At 45.3% G+C, this 16,573-nt stretch overlaps 1 protein-coding gene across 1 annotated transcript in view; it reads left to right on the top strand.

Moving 5' to 3' along the window:
• LOC117189378 (protein Wnt-5-like) overlaps nucleotides 1-15,155 on the top strand; it is a 134,572-nt gene extending 119,417 nt beyond the window's left edge. The window contains exons 8-9 of the mRNA XM_033394502.1: nucleotides 14,740-14,907; nucleotides 14,964-15,155. Of these exons, the coding sequence (XP_033250393.1) occupies nucleotides 14,740-14,907; nucleotides 14,964-15,151 (356 nt within the window). The 3' untranslated portion in view covers nucleotides 15,152-15,155. The remainder of the gene's footprint in view (nucleotides 1-14,739; nucleotides 14,908-14,963) is intronic.
• Nucleotides 15,156-16,573: the final 1,418 nt, after the last annotated feature.

Genomic DNA, 16,573 nt, shown 5'->3' with positions numbered 1-16,573 from the left:
AGAGTGCCTAGGCTATCGCCGGATAGCGCTCACGGGACCCTGCCGGACTAAGAATTACTACGAAGGTCTTTGCTATGCGGGGATACCTACAAGTATCACCGAGAGTGCCTAGGCTATCGCCGGACAATACTCACGGGACCCTGTCGGCCTAAGAATTACTACGAAGCGAAAGGGCTTTTCTATGCGGAAATACCGACAGGTATCGCCGGGAGTGCCTAGGCTATCGCTGGACAACACTTACGGGACCCTGTCGGACTAAGAATTACTAAGAAGCGGAAGGGGGCTTTGCTATGCGGAAATACCGACAAGTATCACGGAGAGTGCCTAGGCTATCGCCGGATAGCGCTCTCGGGACCCGGCCGGACTAAGAATTACTACGAAGGTCTTTGCTATGCGAGGATATCGACAAGTATCACCGAGAGTGCCTAGGCTATCGCCAGACAACACTCACGGGACCCTGTCGGCCTAAGATCCTGCCTCGTCCTCGGGATCCTGCTGGGCTACGAACTACTGGATAGAGCCACGCGGGGTACCGACGGGCATCTGTAACGAATACGGATCACCACGTGGGCGGGGCAGGAGAGGAGACTCGGGTCAGAGGCGTAAGGATGTGCAGAGAAGGCGAAGCCCCGGACATCCAGTTTCCCTAGTGTATAGATTGTTGGTGACCAGGCTATGTTTTCGTTATATCCATTACATTTTCACTTTATTCTCTCATTTCCCTACCTATCGCACCGCTCAGCAGCCATACACGACTAGAGACTCGCTTTCCCCTGAATTCCCACGCTTGTATTCGTCGAAAGCTTCGTCTCCTCCGTAAGTGCGGCGTCAGTGCAGGATCTTTTCTCGCGTTGGCGTGGATTTCGTACGCCACGTGTTTTAACTTTGTGTGAACCACTCGAACTTTCCGCGGGCACGTCTGGCTCCTCTGGCCTTCTCCAATCGACTCTCTTTTTCATATCGTTTTCCCAGCTCAGCTCGTCGTTCTCGCAGCGGCAGAGGGCTGGCGCCGTCGTTCCCGCTCTCTGTCGGCGTCTACGCTGCGCCGGTGACTTTTGTCTCTCTTTTTCGCTGCTGGCGCGTCGCTGCTTGGTCTTGGTTTTCGGCGTTTTTCTTCTGCCGTTTCTGCTGTTGGTTTACCGTTTCGGCGCTTCTCCTCTGCCGCTGCTGCGTCGGTGCGGGCGGCTCGCTGTTCTCGGCGTTTCTCTTCGGCCGTTGCTGCGTCGGTGCCGTTGGATTTCGGTTCTCGGTGTTTTCCTCGTCTCCCTTTGGCCGCGGCTGCGTTGTTGTTGTTGGCTTACTGTTCTGAAAACCAGTGGCGGCTGCCGTGATCGTCCCCTCCCCCCCCATTATGCAGAATAAGCTGAGCGACCTCTGCTGCTTTCCTGATGGCGAAAACTTTCGCCTGAAATATGCTGCATCGGTCCGGTAGCTTATACGACAGCCTTATCTCAGGGTCAGGGTCCGTCCATCTTGGAACCGTCCGTATATATGTTAAGGTGTTTAACTTGGTACCTTCCCTTTTTCCAGTCTTCGGGTCCCAGAGATGAGATAGTTTTGATGTCGAGGCAAGTTTGGGGGATCATGTAATCAGTGGATCTGGTCATGTCCCTGCCAACTGAACTGTGCCCGCATCCTTGTGGCGACATATTCCCTGATGCGATTAGGCGCTGTGCAGCCTTTCCCGCAATCAGGCGAGCGTGAATGTCCAGGGGGTCGATTCCGAGGACAGTTGCGAGTGCTTTTGTTGGGGTTGACCTCAGCGCCCCTGTAATACAGAGCAGAGCCTGTCGCTGAGTCTTTTCCATAAGCTTATGGTATGTCTTCTTTTCGGTAGCTTGCCCCCACACTAAGGCTCCATACAGCAGAGTTGTTCGCACCACCGATATGTAGATCCAGTGCATTAGAGCAGGTGACAGGCCCCATGTGCTACTGATCTTCTTGGATGCATAAAGCGCAATGGTGGCCTTCTTAACCCTTTCCACAACATTGGGTTTCCATGCCAGCTTGCTGTCCAGTACTGTGCCTAGGTATTTCACCTGTGCTTTCGGGGTCAGCCTAGTTTGGTCAATTATCGGGGGTCCATATCGGTACCTTGTACCTCTTGGTAAAGAGGATGAGGTCCTTCCTGTTCGCGTTGATACTGAGTCCTACCTCTTCCGCCCACTCACGTATCTTCCTGAGTGCACGTTCCATTAAGGAGCTGAGGGTCGATGGACATACACCCGTAATAAGTATGCTTATGTCATCTGCATAAGCTGTTAGTTTTGGGGTCTTCCTTTTAAATCTTTTGATGAGGTTGTCGACCACTAGATTCCACAGTAGTGGGGACAGGACTTCCTTTTACCATGGAAGCGGTGCCCCACTCCGATTGCACCCACCTACAACTTAGGAGGTTCTTGATCCAAAGGTTGATTGCTGGCTGTATGTTATTCGCTTCTAGGCGAATTGTTATTGCGGTTGTGGCCACGTTATTGAATGCTCCGGAGATGTCAACAAATGCTCCCAGTGCATACTTTTTATTGTGAAGGGCGCTCTAGAGGGTGGCTACTAGCGAGTGTAGTGCCGTTTCCACTGATTTCCCTTTGGTATAGGCATGCTAGTTGGGTGACATCAGTGGGAGGCCTCATTCCTGACGTGTAAATCCAGCAGCTTTTCTAGTGTTTTTAGTATAAAGGAGGTAAGGCTTATCCGTCTATAGTCCTTGGGACTCGCATGGCTGCACTTTCCTGCCTTTAGGAGGAAGAAAACTCTCGAGGTTCTCCATTGGATACGGATATAGCCCGTACTTAGACATGCTGTGAATATTGCGGAAAGCCATGGGGTAATCACCTCTTTGGTCACCTGGACGAGCCCTTGCTCCATGGCATTGAGGAGCTCCGCCGACGCGACCTTGCTTTTATGCAAGTTTAGCTGCAGCACACTCAGCATCATGAGCATCAGCCTCAGTTGCACCTGACGGGTTGACTACCAGCGCCAGGTCACCGTCTTCTTCTTCTTCCTCTGCGTTTTCGAGCGCAAGACCCTGGTCGGCCTCCACGATGGACTCAAGTTCTAAGTCGTTTTCCATCTCGCCTGCCTGTAGGTTGTGTGCGTCCTTGTCTTTGGGGTGGCGCTTTTTGAGGCACAGGTAGACACTTCCCATGCCCCACGCCATCTTCCCGAATTTGGGTTACAACAGATCTTCTGTTTCTTTGTTTATTTGAAGGATCACACATTGGACCCCTTCGTTGAGTTGTGGGCTACCAATGTGTAGGATCCTCCAATCCGCCGTTGGCACGTCAGCGTTTTGCTGCTGAAGGAGTTTCAACGCTTGGGCCCCATGGATTGTGATGGGGAAGAGTACCTTCACCTTAGATTTGGACGGGATAAGCTCCCGATCCTTGACCTCCAGCTTGGCCCCCTCCCACATCGCCTCCAATTGGCAGACCGTGCACGTCAGCCACCTTAGAGTTGGGTCGTCATTGCACTTTAGGATTTTAACCCCATTGAGTAATTGAGTCACCCAGCACCATCGAAAGTGGGAATTGTGGCCGCGGGGTCCTCCTCCATGTGCCCAAACAGTGCGTCGACAAGACGCGCATGCACCAGCTTCCACTGTGCCGCTGTCATCTTGCCATTCTCCTCGCTGCGGTCGATCAGTGCCACGATCAGATATCGTTTGGTCACGTCACTGACCTTCACTTTGAGCTTAGTTATTGGCTTCTTGGCCGGTGGAGGGTCTGCACTCTTGGGCCCGCGTTGCCGCTAGCTCCCTGGAGTGTCCTTGATGGCACTCTCAGTCGAGCGTTGCCTCTTCGAGGCTATCATCTCCTCCACCTTATTGGCGAATTCGCCGCTCGACGCCCTTATTTTTGGCATTTGTGCGTAGTTTAGCCGGCCCTCCTCTACTGGATGCTCGGCCCAGGCCAGCTTGACTTTCTCCTCCTGGGAGATGTTTGCCTTACCTTGGAGCCGGCTTTTGATCTTGAGGGCCGCTTTGTATTGCGCTTTAGTCTTCATCCCCTCTTTGGAATACTTCTGCCCTTCCCTACGCAGTGAGTTGGTGCCTGGTTCTGGTGAGCGGAGAAGGCTCTCTTCCTCCGTCCTGCTTAATGAAAGCACGCTCTCCGGATCCATGACTGTTTCGACCGCGGCATCTGTGCGGCTCAGCTTGCGGAGTGCGGATTGAGTTTTAGTTATGGCTGTAGCTTTGCAGCTGACCTGGCCTGCTCCCGCCAAGTCCGAGGGGTTACCGCTGGCGACACGCAGAGAAGATTGCTCCTGCCGGTGCCCGCCGGTGGTAGCAGTCACGCTTTCCACCGACGTTTGGTTTGACATCCCAACCCGTACTTAATGCTTATCAGCCTCCATGTCTAGCCCGAAGGTCCATACGGGTTAATATTTTTCGGGCGGACCAAGCCCTAGCGTTTTATGCCTGACCACCTCTAGTCATGGACCTGGTTCAGTTCCCCGGATTTTAGATCGGGAAGACGCTGGAGGCGACAGTGCATTACCCTTGCCCGGGATAATGCAGTGTCCATTGCCCAGCTGGCACCCTCGTGTAGGGTTCAGCTAGAGGGTTTTCGCCAGCCCAATTTTCGTTCCAATTAAGCTTCTTACCGGTTACCAACCCTAAGTAACTAGCACTGCCGCGAGAGGAGAGCCTGTATCCATGTTATATTAGTGGGTTGATGTGAGAGACCTTGTATTTTTTTGTGAATTTCCGTTATTGTGGGATTTACTACTAGGCCGCGCGATTCTGTCCATTCCGACAGTTACAATAGCTTCGCGGTCATTAAGTCGTAGAGTGTTTGAGGGTATTTCCCCGAGAAGATAATTGCAACGTCTGCCGCGTAAACCACGACTTTGCAGACCGCCTTAGTCTTTGAGATGTATAGATTTCCGTGGATTCTCCTTTGACAGCATCTGAGGGTGTATAGTTGCCCTCAGTTGTACTCGGCAAGTCTCTCAAAAGTTTTGAGGACGATAGGCTGATTGGTCTAAAACCTTTTGCAGTTGAGTGCGAGGCTTTCCCTGCTTTAGGGATGAAGACTATCTTTGCCATAAGCCAAGCTCGCGGGATTGTGCCCACAGCCAGTAGCTTGCTGAAGATACATTGTAGCCAGTTGATAGCCGTTTCCTCGGTCCTCTGAAGTTGGGCCGGGACTACGTGTTCCGGGCCTGCCCAGCGTATATTCCGTTTTGTAAGAATGTGATCAACCTAGGAAGGTGTGCCGGCTCGATGGTTGTACTTTCGGGGAAATGCGTGTCGCGTATAATGTGTAGGGACTCCTCACTTGAGTTGGGCACTTACCAACATTAATTTTAAGGCACCCTACCGAGGGTGTAGTTTTCGAGAGGATCTTCGTCTATTTCCCAGCAAAACTTTTGCCAAGAGACCCTCCTTGCTTTTCTTGTTTCTGTTTTAAATAGTGCAAGACCAGAACAGTTATTTATGGGTAGGTAATAAAGCAAAAAAAGGCACAAGATGAGAGCGGGATGTAATGCAATGCAATGAGTACTTAGTACCAATTTAAATAATGTTTTTACACAGATTATAAAGCATACATTCGCGAAATAGTATAGATTTCCAATTTGTAGGCTTGTTAGGGAGTTAATTAAAGTTTATTCACAAACAATGGCAGACTTCGTCCAGTAAAGAGGCGCCAGCAGATAAGCAACTGCAAACGCAAATCTAACAGCAAAATCCACACATAAAAACATTCAAGTGCACAAAGCAAATTCCAAAAAAGGCAATAACAAACACACCAAGTGAACAGTTAAAAATCCAAGTGCAGCGGGCAGCAGCCCTAGCTCGAACGCAATTTCGTGACCACCAGACCCAAAATTGCTCACACAGTGGGACAAAACAGCTTTCTTAGAACCAAAATACATATCAATAAACAGAACAGATCACAAATCTTTTGACAACACCTCCCCTTTTATAATAAAAAAAGTCATAGACTACCAGTGTTGCGGTGAAGTAGAATCGGTTAAAAAATCAGAGACGGATCACTTCTAGTCAAAACAAAAGGAACAGCCCAGGCTACTAGACTTCTGAAAATCACCAAATTCCACGACTTCGAAATAAAAGCAACCGAACACAAAACACTAAACTTCTACAAAGGGGTTATCCACTCCAACGATTTGCGAAACATTGATATTGACGAAATCAAAAAAGAACCCAAACCTCAAAAAGGGATTGACGCAACCAAAATACTTAAACAGAAAGACAACGTACTCCATGAAACCGGACTCATCATCGTTACATTCGACACCCCAACTCTACCCCAACATTTAATGATCGGTTACGTACGAGTGAACGTACGTCCACAAACACCTCGCCCCCTCAAATGCCACAACTGCCAAAAATACGGCCACCCTTCTAAATACTGCAGATCCGCAAAGATCTGTATATACTGCTCGGAAATTCATCCTGCTGACGATGAACTATGCTCTAAGCCAAAGTTTTGTAGTAACTGCAAATTCAACTTCGACATTCAGAATAACCACAGCCCCACAGACAAAAGCTTCCCAGAGTTCCTCAAACAAAAAGAAATCACAATAATCAAAACAATAGAAAAAGTAGATTTCACCACCGCAAAGAAAATTTACCACCAACGGAACCCCCATCAATCCACACCATATCCTGAAGTAGCCCGCCATCATCAACCAAAACCTCATAACACCGAAACATCTACCTCATCATCACACAACTTTAACCTATCACACCAAATAAGACCAATCAAAGACTAAGGAGACAACACCTCAAACACACATCCAAACAAACCGAAGCCAATTTCATCCCAACAACCCCCTACCAGTCAACAACAAGAAATGGATGTGGACACCGATACTACGGAAACCGCCAAAAATACCAAAAACTCGAAAACTATCCAAGAATCTGACCGTAGATTCAGAAGCCAGACTAAGGAAAAAGACAAGTTTAACCTGGTAACCAAACACCTCAAAGCCAAAGATAAAACTGAAAAAAATAAGACCCCAAACGCAAACCTTGCCCTTTTATCTAAAAATGCATTTTCAAGCCAAACTTACAGCCAATACGATCTTTAAATATCAACCCAAAATAGTAATTATCACTAAACCCTTACACTAAGAAAACAAAACACTACTCCCACTAACATATGTATAATGCTCAAAATAATACAATGGAACATCCACGGATACAAAAATAACTATATAGAACTACAAACACTCATGAAAGCCCACAACCCTCAACTTATAGCGCTACAGGATACTCACATAACTAAGCCCATCTCACTTCCAATCCCTATTAACTTTACCCTATACTGCAACAATAACCCCAGAAATGCGTTCGGTGGCACAGCTCTCCTCATTCACTACTCCATCTCCCATACCCAACTTCAACTCAACGCAGACTTTGACGCAGTAGGACTCACCATAAAGTCCAAATCAAATCTCAATATCATATCCGCCTACATCTCCCCTAACAAATCCTTCAACACCAGTAACCTCGAAAACGTCCTCACCCCGACAAACGACCACACCATTTTCCTAGGAGACTTCAATAGCTGGCACCCCTACTGGGGCTCTCCTAAGGCCAACTGCAGAGGAAAAACAATAGCCTCATTCCTAGACCGTTCAAACTTTATCGTACTAAATGACAAGACCCGACCCACTTCTCAACACACAATTCTTTTACCCACATCGATCTCTCACTTTCAACAGCCAGAATTGCTCCAGAGATCCTTTGGGAAGTGATAGACGACCTTTACGGTTCTGACCATTTTCCCATCTTACTTTCGCTGTTCAACACGCACTTTCCCCCGAACTTCACCCTTAAACCGGCTTTCAATCTCAAAAACGCAGACTGGGATCTCTTCAGGAAACATACAGCCTACTTCATCTCCACAACCCAATCAAATAACAATGTAAATAGAGAAGCCGCCCTAATAAAAAAAATACTTATCCAAAGTGCCCACCTATCTATCCCACAAAACACCACCTTCTCCCTCACCCGTACTGTTCCCTGGTGGAACAAAAAACTTTCACTCCTCAAAAGAGACAAAGTCGCAAAATGGAACCATCTCAAACACAACATAACCAACCATAACATCATAGAATACAAAAAATCAAAAGCTAGTTTTAAAAGAGCAATTAGAGAAGCCAAACGAAAAGCGATCCTTGAATTCACAACCCACATACACCCTAACTCAGATCCAACCAGAACATGGTCCAACATCAGACGTCTCTGAGGTCTTTACCCCACAAAAAATATCCATGCCATTCATAACCCTCACACCCAATCGCAATCAACCTATCAATCCGAAATAGCCAACTCCTTCGCACAGACATGGTCAGAAGAAGCAGACGACCTAAACTTCTCCCCAACATTCCTCTCAAACAAACTCCTCATTAATACTCCTTCTAACTATACCCCAACACCATCAGCACTAAAAATCGAGAAAGATATAACATTCATCGAATATACAGCAGCACTGTCCACCTTGAAAGGAAATACTCCTGGTCTTGACCGAATTTCTTACTCTATGCTAAAGAACTCACCCTACCCCCTTAAAACAAGAATCCTAACACTCTACAACAAGATACTCGACTCCTCCATCCCACAATCCCTTAAACTCAGCTTAGTCTTTCCCATCTTAAAACCACAAAAACCCCAAACCGATATCAAATCATACAGGCCCATCTCTCTTAACTCATGACTTGCCAAAACTCGGGACAAGATTGTTGCAAAAAGGTTGGGGTGGTTTGTTTTAAATAACAACCTGATCCACAAACACCAACTGGGGTTCAAAAAATGAAAATCTGCACTAGACAGTCTACTTTATGTAGACCACCTAGCTACCAGAGCCATTGCCCTAAAAAAACACCTCACAGCATTCACACCGTAATAAACCAGCTAAAAAAAAATGGAAGATGGGGCCACGAATACTTAATTATGTTAAGAACTTTATGTCCAACAGGAAAATCCTCGTCAAAACTGGCCTCTCAAATATCTTCCCTCTTAGTAATGGCATTCCACAAGGCTGCCCCATCTCCGTAATCCTTTTCCTCATAGCTTACAACTCACTCACCGATATCATCTCCCTCCACAAACAAATAAAATTTTGCGCGTACGCCAACGACTTCCACCTACTCATCAATCACAACAAACAAAACCAAATAGCGACTGGTGCAATCACTCAATCCTCTCTAAGGAAAAATCCCAACTCCTTAATATATTCCGCAAACACAACTGCAAACCCAAGATACTCACCGGTGGCACAACTATCCAAGCTACCGAGACACTCAGAATCCTAGGGCTCACAATCAACACCAAATACAATTGGAACTCTCACATCAACAAACTCAAAATTGACCTTGCTAAGCCACTAGGCATAATCAAACCTCATCACTAGTCAAAATTATAAATATATCCATATATGGATTTGCTCCCAAATACCAACTTAACCGCCTGAACACCATCCTAAATACAGCATACAGAGCCGCCCTTGGAGCATTTCGTACCACCCCCCATAAATAACATGCTATCTGAAACTAAAATCTTCAAAGAAAAAAGACGACCTCCAACTCTAAGTAGTCCAGAATGATCGATGAACGGGTTGAGCGAACTAATAGAACTGGATTTCATGACTTGACCATTGCGCCGAATCTCCTTTATGTCCATCCACAAATTTGCCAGCTGAATGTGTCGAATTAGAAGATGCGTTCCTTGCCGAATATCAGAAACGGTGAGTCCTGGATGCCTAAGACGATGTATAAATTTATGCATGTAGGCGAATGTGCGCTGCATGCGAAAGAATGAATTCGCAAATTTGCATCCGGACGTGAGATCGGCATGTGGAGACGTGATTAGCAATCCTCTCTTGCGAAGCTCCAAAGTTGCTATGTTGTTAGATGGAGATACAGGCCACTTATCCTTGGAGCCTAGCAAAAAGGATGGGCCGTGAAACCATAGCTCTGACTGGATAAGATGGTTGGGAAGCGAGCCTCTCGAGAGAATATCAGCAGGATTTAACGATGTGGGAACTCCTGAATTGATGCCACTCGATTTGCCACGAAAACTTGAAATTTAGCTGGCTCGTCCCTAATCCAAGATAATGCTGTTGACGAACCCGACCAGCATTAGAACCGACCTGTAAAGATTCCCATGTCCTTTACATTCTGCATGATTTTCGCAAGCAAATGGGCTCCACTTAATTCCAGCTTAGGAATCGATATAGTCTTTAGCGGCGCCACTCGCGACTTTGAGCACAAAACGTGGCTCAAAAACTGGGCTTCCCTGGACACGACATACACGCAAGCGCCATATGCTTCTAAGCTGGCATCACAGAATCCGTGAACTTCTGTAGCCACACTAGAACGAAGAACCAAGCGAGGAAATGAGATCCGAGAAATGCTTGCCAAACTATTTCTCAAGTCCATCCAAGTTGAATGCAACGCTGAGGGTAGGCTTTCATCCCAATCCAAATTTTCTCTCCAAAGCTGCTGAAGGAAGATTTTGCACCTGACAATGACTGGATTTATCAATCCAAGAGGGTCGTAGAACCGCTTGATGGCTTTGAGTTTGTGTCCAGTGCGCACAAGGCAAAAAGCAGCTGATCCGAAACAGGGTCTCACGCTAAGCCGAGAGTTTTGGCAATGTCGCTTCCATCATTAAACTTTAGGAACTTCTCTATGTCATCTTCAGGGGTTCCCTCAAGTACTTCCTGGTGACTGGAGCACCATTTCCTAAGTCTAAAATTACCACGGGACAGTAAAGCTGATGTTTGGTGCATCTTGTCCATGACCTGTGCGACCGAATTACCGCCCGAAATAAGGTCATCCACGTAAAACTCCTGCCGCAGAGCAGCTGAGCCAAGAGGGTAGGACTCACCCTCGTCGATGGCCAGCTGGTGCATTGCGCGGACCGCTAAAAATGATGCAGCCCTCGTCCCGTATGTGACGGTGTCTAATTTGTAGACTTGAACCTCGGACTCGATGGAATCTTGCCATAGGATGCACTGATACAAATTGTCGGGTGGAGACACTCGTACGCAGCGGTACATTTTACAAATGTCCCCAGTGAGAGCGACTGGATATGTTCGAAAGCGAATCAATATGTTAAACAATGCAGGCTGAATAACAGGGCCTGTCATCATCACATCATTTAGAGAATATCCAGTTGATGTAGCTTGATCCAGTGGACTACGGGAATCAGGGTTGACTTGGTGCATATGATTCAAATCAATGTACTCCCTCATAAAGGCGGAATACCGCTCTTTGAGTGTAGGATTACGCTCCAGTTTTCGCTCCAGACTGATGAACCGTCGATAAGCCTGAGCATAAGATTCTCCTAAACGATCAGTATTGTTATTTAGCGGCAGACGAACTGCATACTCCCCGGATGGCAACCTTGAAATGTGGCTTACGAAATGTGCTTCACAATCGTCTTCTTCTTTGTTATTCAAACCAGCCTCCACACAATTCTCGACTTCCCAAAACATACGAAGAGTTTTATCCAACCTTGCTTCCATCTCAGCTATCGAATCTGGACAATTGTGCGTAGCCAAAAGCGCCGAGCTTGATACCTTCTGTCCACCGCCAGATCCGATCCACCCAAGCCGGGTCTTCTGCAGAAGAGGCAGTCCATCAGTGAGTTTGATTTGCCCTACGCAGAGGAGATCATAAAAAACGCTCGCACCAATGAGAAAATCAACCCGTTGAGGATTGAAAAATGCAGGATCAGCGAGCTGAATGTTAGATGGAATACGCCAATCGGATACATTTACTGTCATACTTGGTTGAGAATCGGTAATCGTGGGGGCGATGAGAGCAGTAAGTGTAGTTGTGTAAGCAGAGGTGCGAGAATGCATACAAATGCTTATGGTGGATCCCTCAGTAGAAACGCTGGTATCGCCCAGCCCAGACCCAAGTGCAGACGATTGAGTTCTCCTAAGCTGAAGCTGCTGGGCGAACCTGGATGTGACGAGATGCAGCTGCGATCCTGAATCTAAGATGGCACGACAAGGAACTAAAACGCCAGACCGATTCTTTACGAGAACCACGGCTGTAGCCAGAAGCACGACATCAGAGTGAAGACCTTGGGCAGCAAGAGAGGTAGACGAAGGTAGAGACGAGCTGCTAGCAGAATTTTGAGCAACGGAAAGAGTGTCCGGTTGAACGGCCAGATCGGGAGGAGTAATACCTGGGCAGCCTTGTGTTGTGGGCTGTATACTATCGAAGTGCAACAAACTATGATGCCTACCGCCGCATACTCGACATTTTCCACTATTGCATGCGCGGGTCCGGTGCTCCGGCTTTAGGCAATTGAAGCATAGGGAAAGCTTCTTCACTTCTTTGTGGCGCAGCAACGGTGAGAGATTTCCGAATATCTTGCACGAGTATATTCCATGGCCCGCTGAGTGGCAAAAGACGCATACAGACGGGTCGGCGGAAGAGTTGGAAGCTACAAACGTTTTCTTAACCTGCGTATAGGAATGGTTTTTTCCCACCTGATCGCTACTAGCGTGTGTCGCTGTAGCATATTCCAACCGCTCCATTTTCTGGCAGCGTTGCTGCAAGAATTCGAAGAATTCCTCTGCGGTAGGTATAGCATCCGACGATGTGTGCTCCTCCCATTTGGTTTGCGTCTTCGAATCCAACTTCTGCAGCAGCATGTTGATGACCATGAATCCTGAAATCTCCTCAGCAGTTCCCAATGTCTGCAACGCTCGCATGTGTAAATTGACTGCATCCCAAAACTCCCGAAGCCTTTTAGCAGAAGGCGAGTCTACCCTCTTTAGCCCAAGAATCTTCTTGATGTGTGCCTGGAAAACAAGTCTTTTGTTATTAAAGCGTTTATTAAGTATATCCAGAGCCGCACGATAATTGGCACTGGAGAGCTCTAACGATCGAACCGAATCCAAAGCCGCATCAGCGAGGCAAGAGCGAAGGTGCTGGAATTTCTCAATGTCACTGAGATCCGCATCCGCTTCAATCACCGATTTGAACATTGCCATAAAATCCGAGAGCTCGACGTATCCACCAGAAAATTTAGGCTCAGGAAGTCGCTGCTTGTGAGCCATGATGATGGTACCATGTCCGGAATGGCTTGGCAGAGTCGTAGAATGGGCAGCGGCGTGTGACTGGCTAACTTCAACAGCAGCCAGTAACTCAGCTTTCAACGATATGAAAAGAGTATCGAAGATTTCGCGCAGCTCACTCCCAATCTCGTTTTGATCGAGAGCCTCCAACTCATTATGGGCCTTATTAAATTCCTCTCGAATTTCTGCCAACATATCAAGGCGCACCTCGACTTCCGCGGCGGTCAGCTTATCGATTTTATTCCCCGCGAAGGATTCGCCAAGCCTGTGCAATCGATCATATAATGACTGACTTTTACGCTTATACAGACTCAGTCTGGAATCAGCCACCACAATATTTCCGCACGCGTCTGTATTCGGATCGTTGTCCATGTTAACCGTTGTGCAATTCGACACAACGGAAAATGAAATACCGCTTAGGCGACGATGTATAGACGCGAGAGCGAGAATGCAAGACACGAAAAGTCAAGAACCGCGGCTGCAGCTGCGCAGAGAATGAGAGATTCGACGCTTAAAGTACCGGAATTTGTCTATAAATATTCCAGCCGCACTCTCACTGAATTTGCACTTTGAACTGTTTTCCTACGTGCACCCAAATGTATTTGTTGGTAGTTAAACTACCCAACAACAAAATATTGTATAAATAATAAGTGTTTTAACGGAACGCGATTAAGCAATGGTTTTATATCACGTCGGGGGGTCACCAATGTTTGAGATGCCAAGCTTTTTTGGCACCTATGTGTTTCAAAAATGAAAAGAGATTTCGGATTAAACTTTATAATTCGTATTTAATCTTGGTGGCTTAGCGGAAGCCGATTGCTTGCTATTGCCAGATAAACCTTATGCGAGATCGATATGCAACCAATGCGCAGAGGGGTTAGCATAGAACTAAACTATAGACGACGGCGTTAGATCAAAGTGATTGCCGAAGTGGCGGCAGCAGATCAAAGTAGTTGCCGAAGTGGCGGCGGCAGAGAGCCCCTTTAGCGGGAGAGCGCAGCAGCTCTGCAGAACGTCAACGTTTTACAACATAGGCGGCTCTCTCTGCTTATACAATAATAATGTTAAAGTTACGGTTATTCTTCAGCGGCTGGCCCGAACAATCCTCAAATTCCTTGTAACCGCAAATCTCCTTCACAAAATATAACCGAGCATACTGTAAATACCCATCCCAACACCTCTGTAAATATGTATAAAATCTGACCCAATTACCCTAGAGCTTAATGCCTCAGTAGCTAAAGCTCCAACACTTGTTAATATTTAGTTTTAACTAGCTATTAGCATTACATAAATAAATAAATAAATAAAAAAAAAAATTATTTTACGAAAGCACCGGCTGTTTATGCAAAGCGGAGCGCAGAAAAAAACACTGCGAAAGAGAACGAACGATTGAGCTGCGAGAAGGCTCGGCTGCATAGCAGAACTTAAATCTAAATTGATAATCACCGATCATTAAAAATGTTTATAAACCGTATTCAACCCCTGTTTTGTATCGCTTAAAAACGAGGCGTCATCGGGTTATCCTGTTTAGTACATGTCCCATCTTGTCTCATCTACCCTTCTGAAAATGCTCATTAGCTCAACAGAAGTATTATTAATTTATTAATATTCATTATTTTATGTAAATATTATATTAAAGTTGTGGTTTTTTTAACGTTATTATTTCCAGGTGATTATCTGCGGGAGAAATACGAAGAGGCAACCAAAGTGAAGTTAAATAAACGAGGACGCCTTCAGGTTAAGAATTCGCAGTTTAAAGTACCCAAAGCGCACGACCTTATTTACATAGATGAAAGTGCCGACTGGTGTCGAAGAAACTATGTTCTGCATTGGCCTGGTAATTTTTTTAAAATAGTTCATTTAAATGCACATTTTGATAATCTTTTTTATCAGGTACGCATGGACGGGTTTGTCACAAGAGCTCGTCGGGTCTAGATAGCTGTGCCATACTTTGCTGCGGTCGAGGCTATAATACCAAAAATATTGTCGTCCATGAACGGTGTAATTGCAAGTTCCATTGGTGCTGCCAGGTTAAATGCGAAGTTTGTACAAAGGTACTGGAAGAGCATACATGTAAATAGAATATTTAAAAGCAACGGATTAGTAATATCCAAATGTTCATTACATAGCCATTATATATTTAATGCATACTTACAAAAATTATTTATTGAAATCAATAAGTTACAAAATCGAGCATTCTGCTTTCTGGTATTTATTTTTTAACAATTGAACAGGTTACTAAATCATTCGATTTTCATTCCTGCGAAATAACTATAGAGTTAACTTAGACTATTTAACGATAGTTAATATTAAGGTTGCTTTATTTCATATATATATTTTGCCTCTCGAATTGGGAAAATATTGTAACATGCGCTTTCATCCGAATTCGAAATTAAGCATGTATGTAACTACTTTTTGAAAAAACTATATTCGTAATAATTTGTATTCAGCGTAAAATAGCTTAGATTTTTAATGCTTCTATCCTATTAGTAAGTTTAATTCGTAACACGAGTGTATTTATAAGTCAGAAAAATTGAAACTGATTTTAAAATATACAAATTGATGATTGTGACGTGTAGCTAATAGTTCGATTTTAGCGCTAGAATAAGTTAAATTAGATCTAAGTAGATGCAATGATCAACCTATGGTCGTAACGTAACTTACTTTTGTAAGTATACATCTATATGATTTAGAATGAATTGTGTGTCTTCTAATGTATGAGAGCACACCTTTCAATATAAAATGTCCAATTAGTGTTCCAAAAAGTTAAGTCGAACTATTGATAATGAAATATTGACTCTCAACTGTAGAATCATATGGAAATTACGAATAAAAAGATTGTACATGTGGAAATCAAATTGATTAATCGTGGTTTTCTTGGATATTTGTTAAATACTTATTATCATATCCAAGTAGTAATTAAAAAAACTAAATATATAACTTTTTGATTTCAGTTTTTTTTGTTCTCTCCTTTAATCACAACGAAATTTTACTGAATTGAAATGAATCGTGCTGTGTTCCTGTTCGCGTTCATGTTTCTACTATTGCGACCAAGGGGATGTTGCCCGTGTCAAGGCAAGTCCCTTTGAGAACAGAAGGGTGTTTGAAGTAGACAAGGTTATATTTTAGAAAATAGTACCTCAACAATTACCGATAATATGGATGATAATTTTTTCAATGTCGGCAGCTAATACTATTTTTATACCCGATACTCAAAATGAGTATTGGGGTATATTAGATTTGTGGTAAAAGTGGATGTGTGTTACGTCCAGAAGGAATCGTTTCCGACCCCATAAAGTATATATATTCTTGATCAGAATCAATAGCCGAGTCGATTGAGCCCTGTCTGTCTGTCCGTCTGTCCGTCTGTCCGTCCGTCCGTCTGTCCGTCCCCTTCAGCGCCTAGTGCTCAAAGACTATAAGATCTAGAGCAACGATGCTTTGGATCCAGACTTCTGTGATATGTCACTGCTACAAAAATATTTCAAAACTTCGACCCGCCC

Source organism: Drosophila miranda (assembly GCF_003369915.1).
Source record: "Drosophila miranda strain MSH22 chromosome Y unlocalized genomic scaffold, D.miranda_PacBio2.1 Contig_Y1_pilon, whole genome shotgun sequence".
Lineage (NCBI taxonomy): Eukaryota > Metazoa > Arthropoda > Insecta > Diptera > Drosophilidae > Drosophila > Drosophila miranda.
This window is presented reverse-complemented; position numbering and strand designations above follow the sequence as displayed.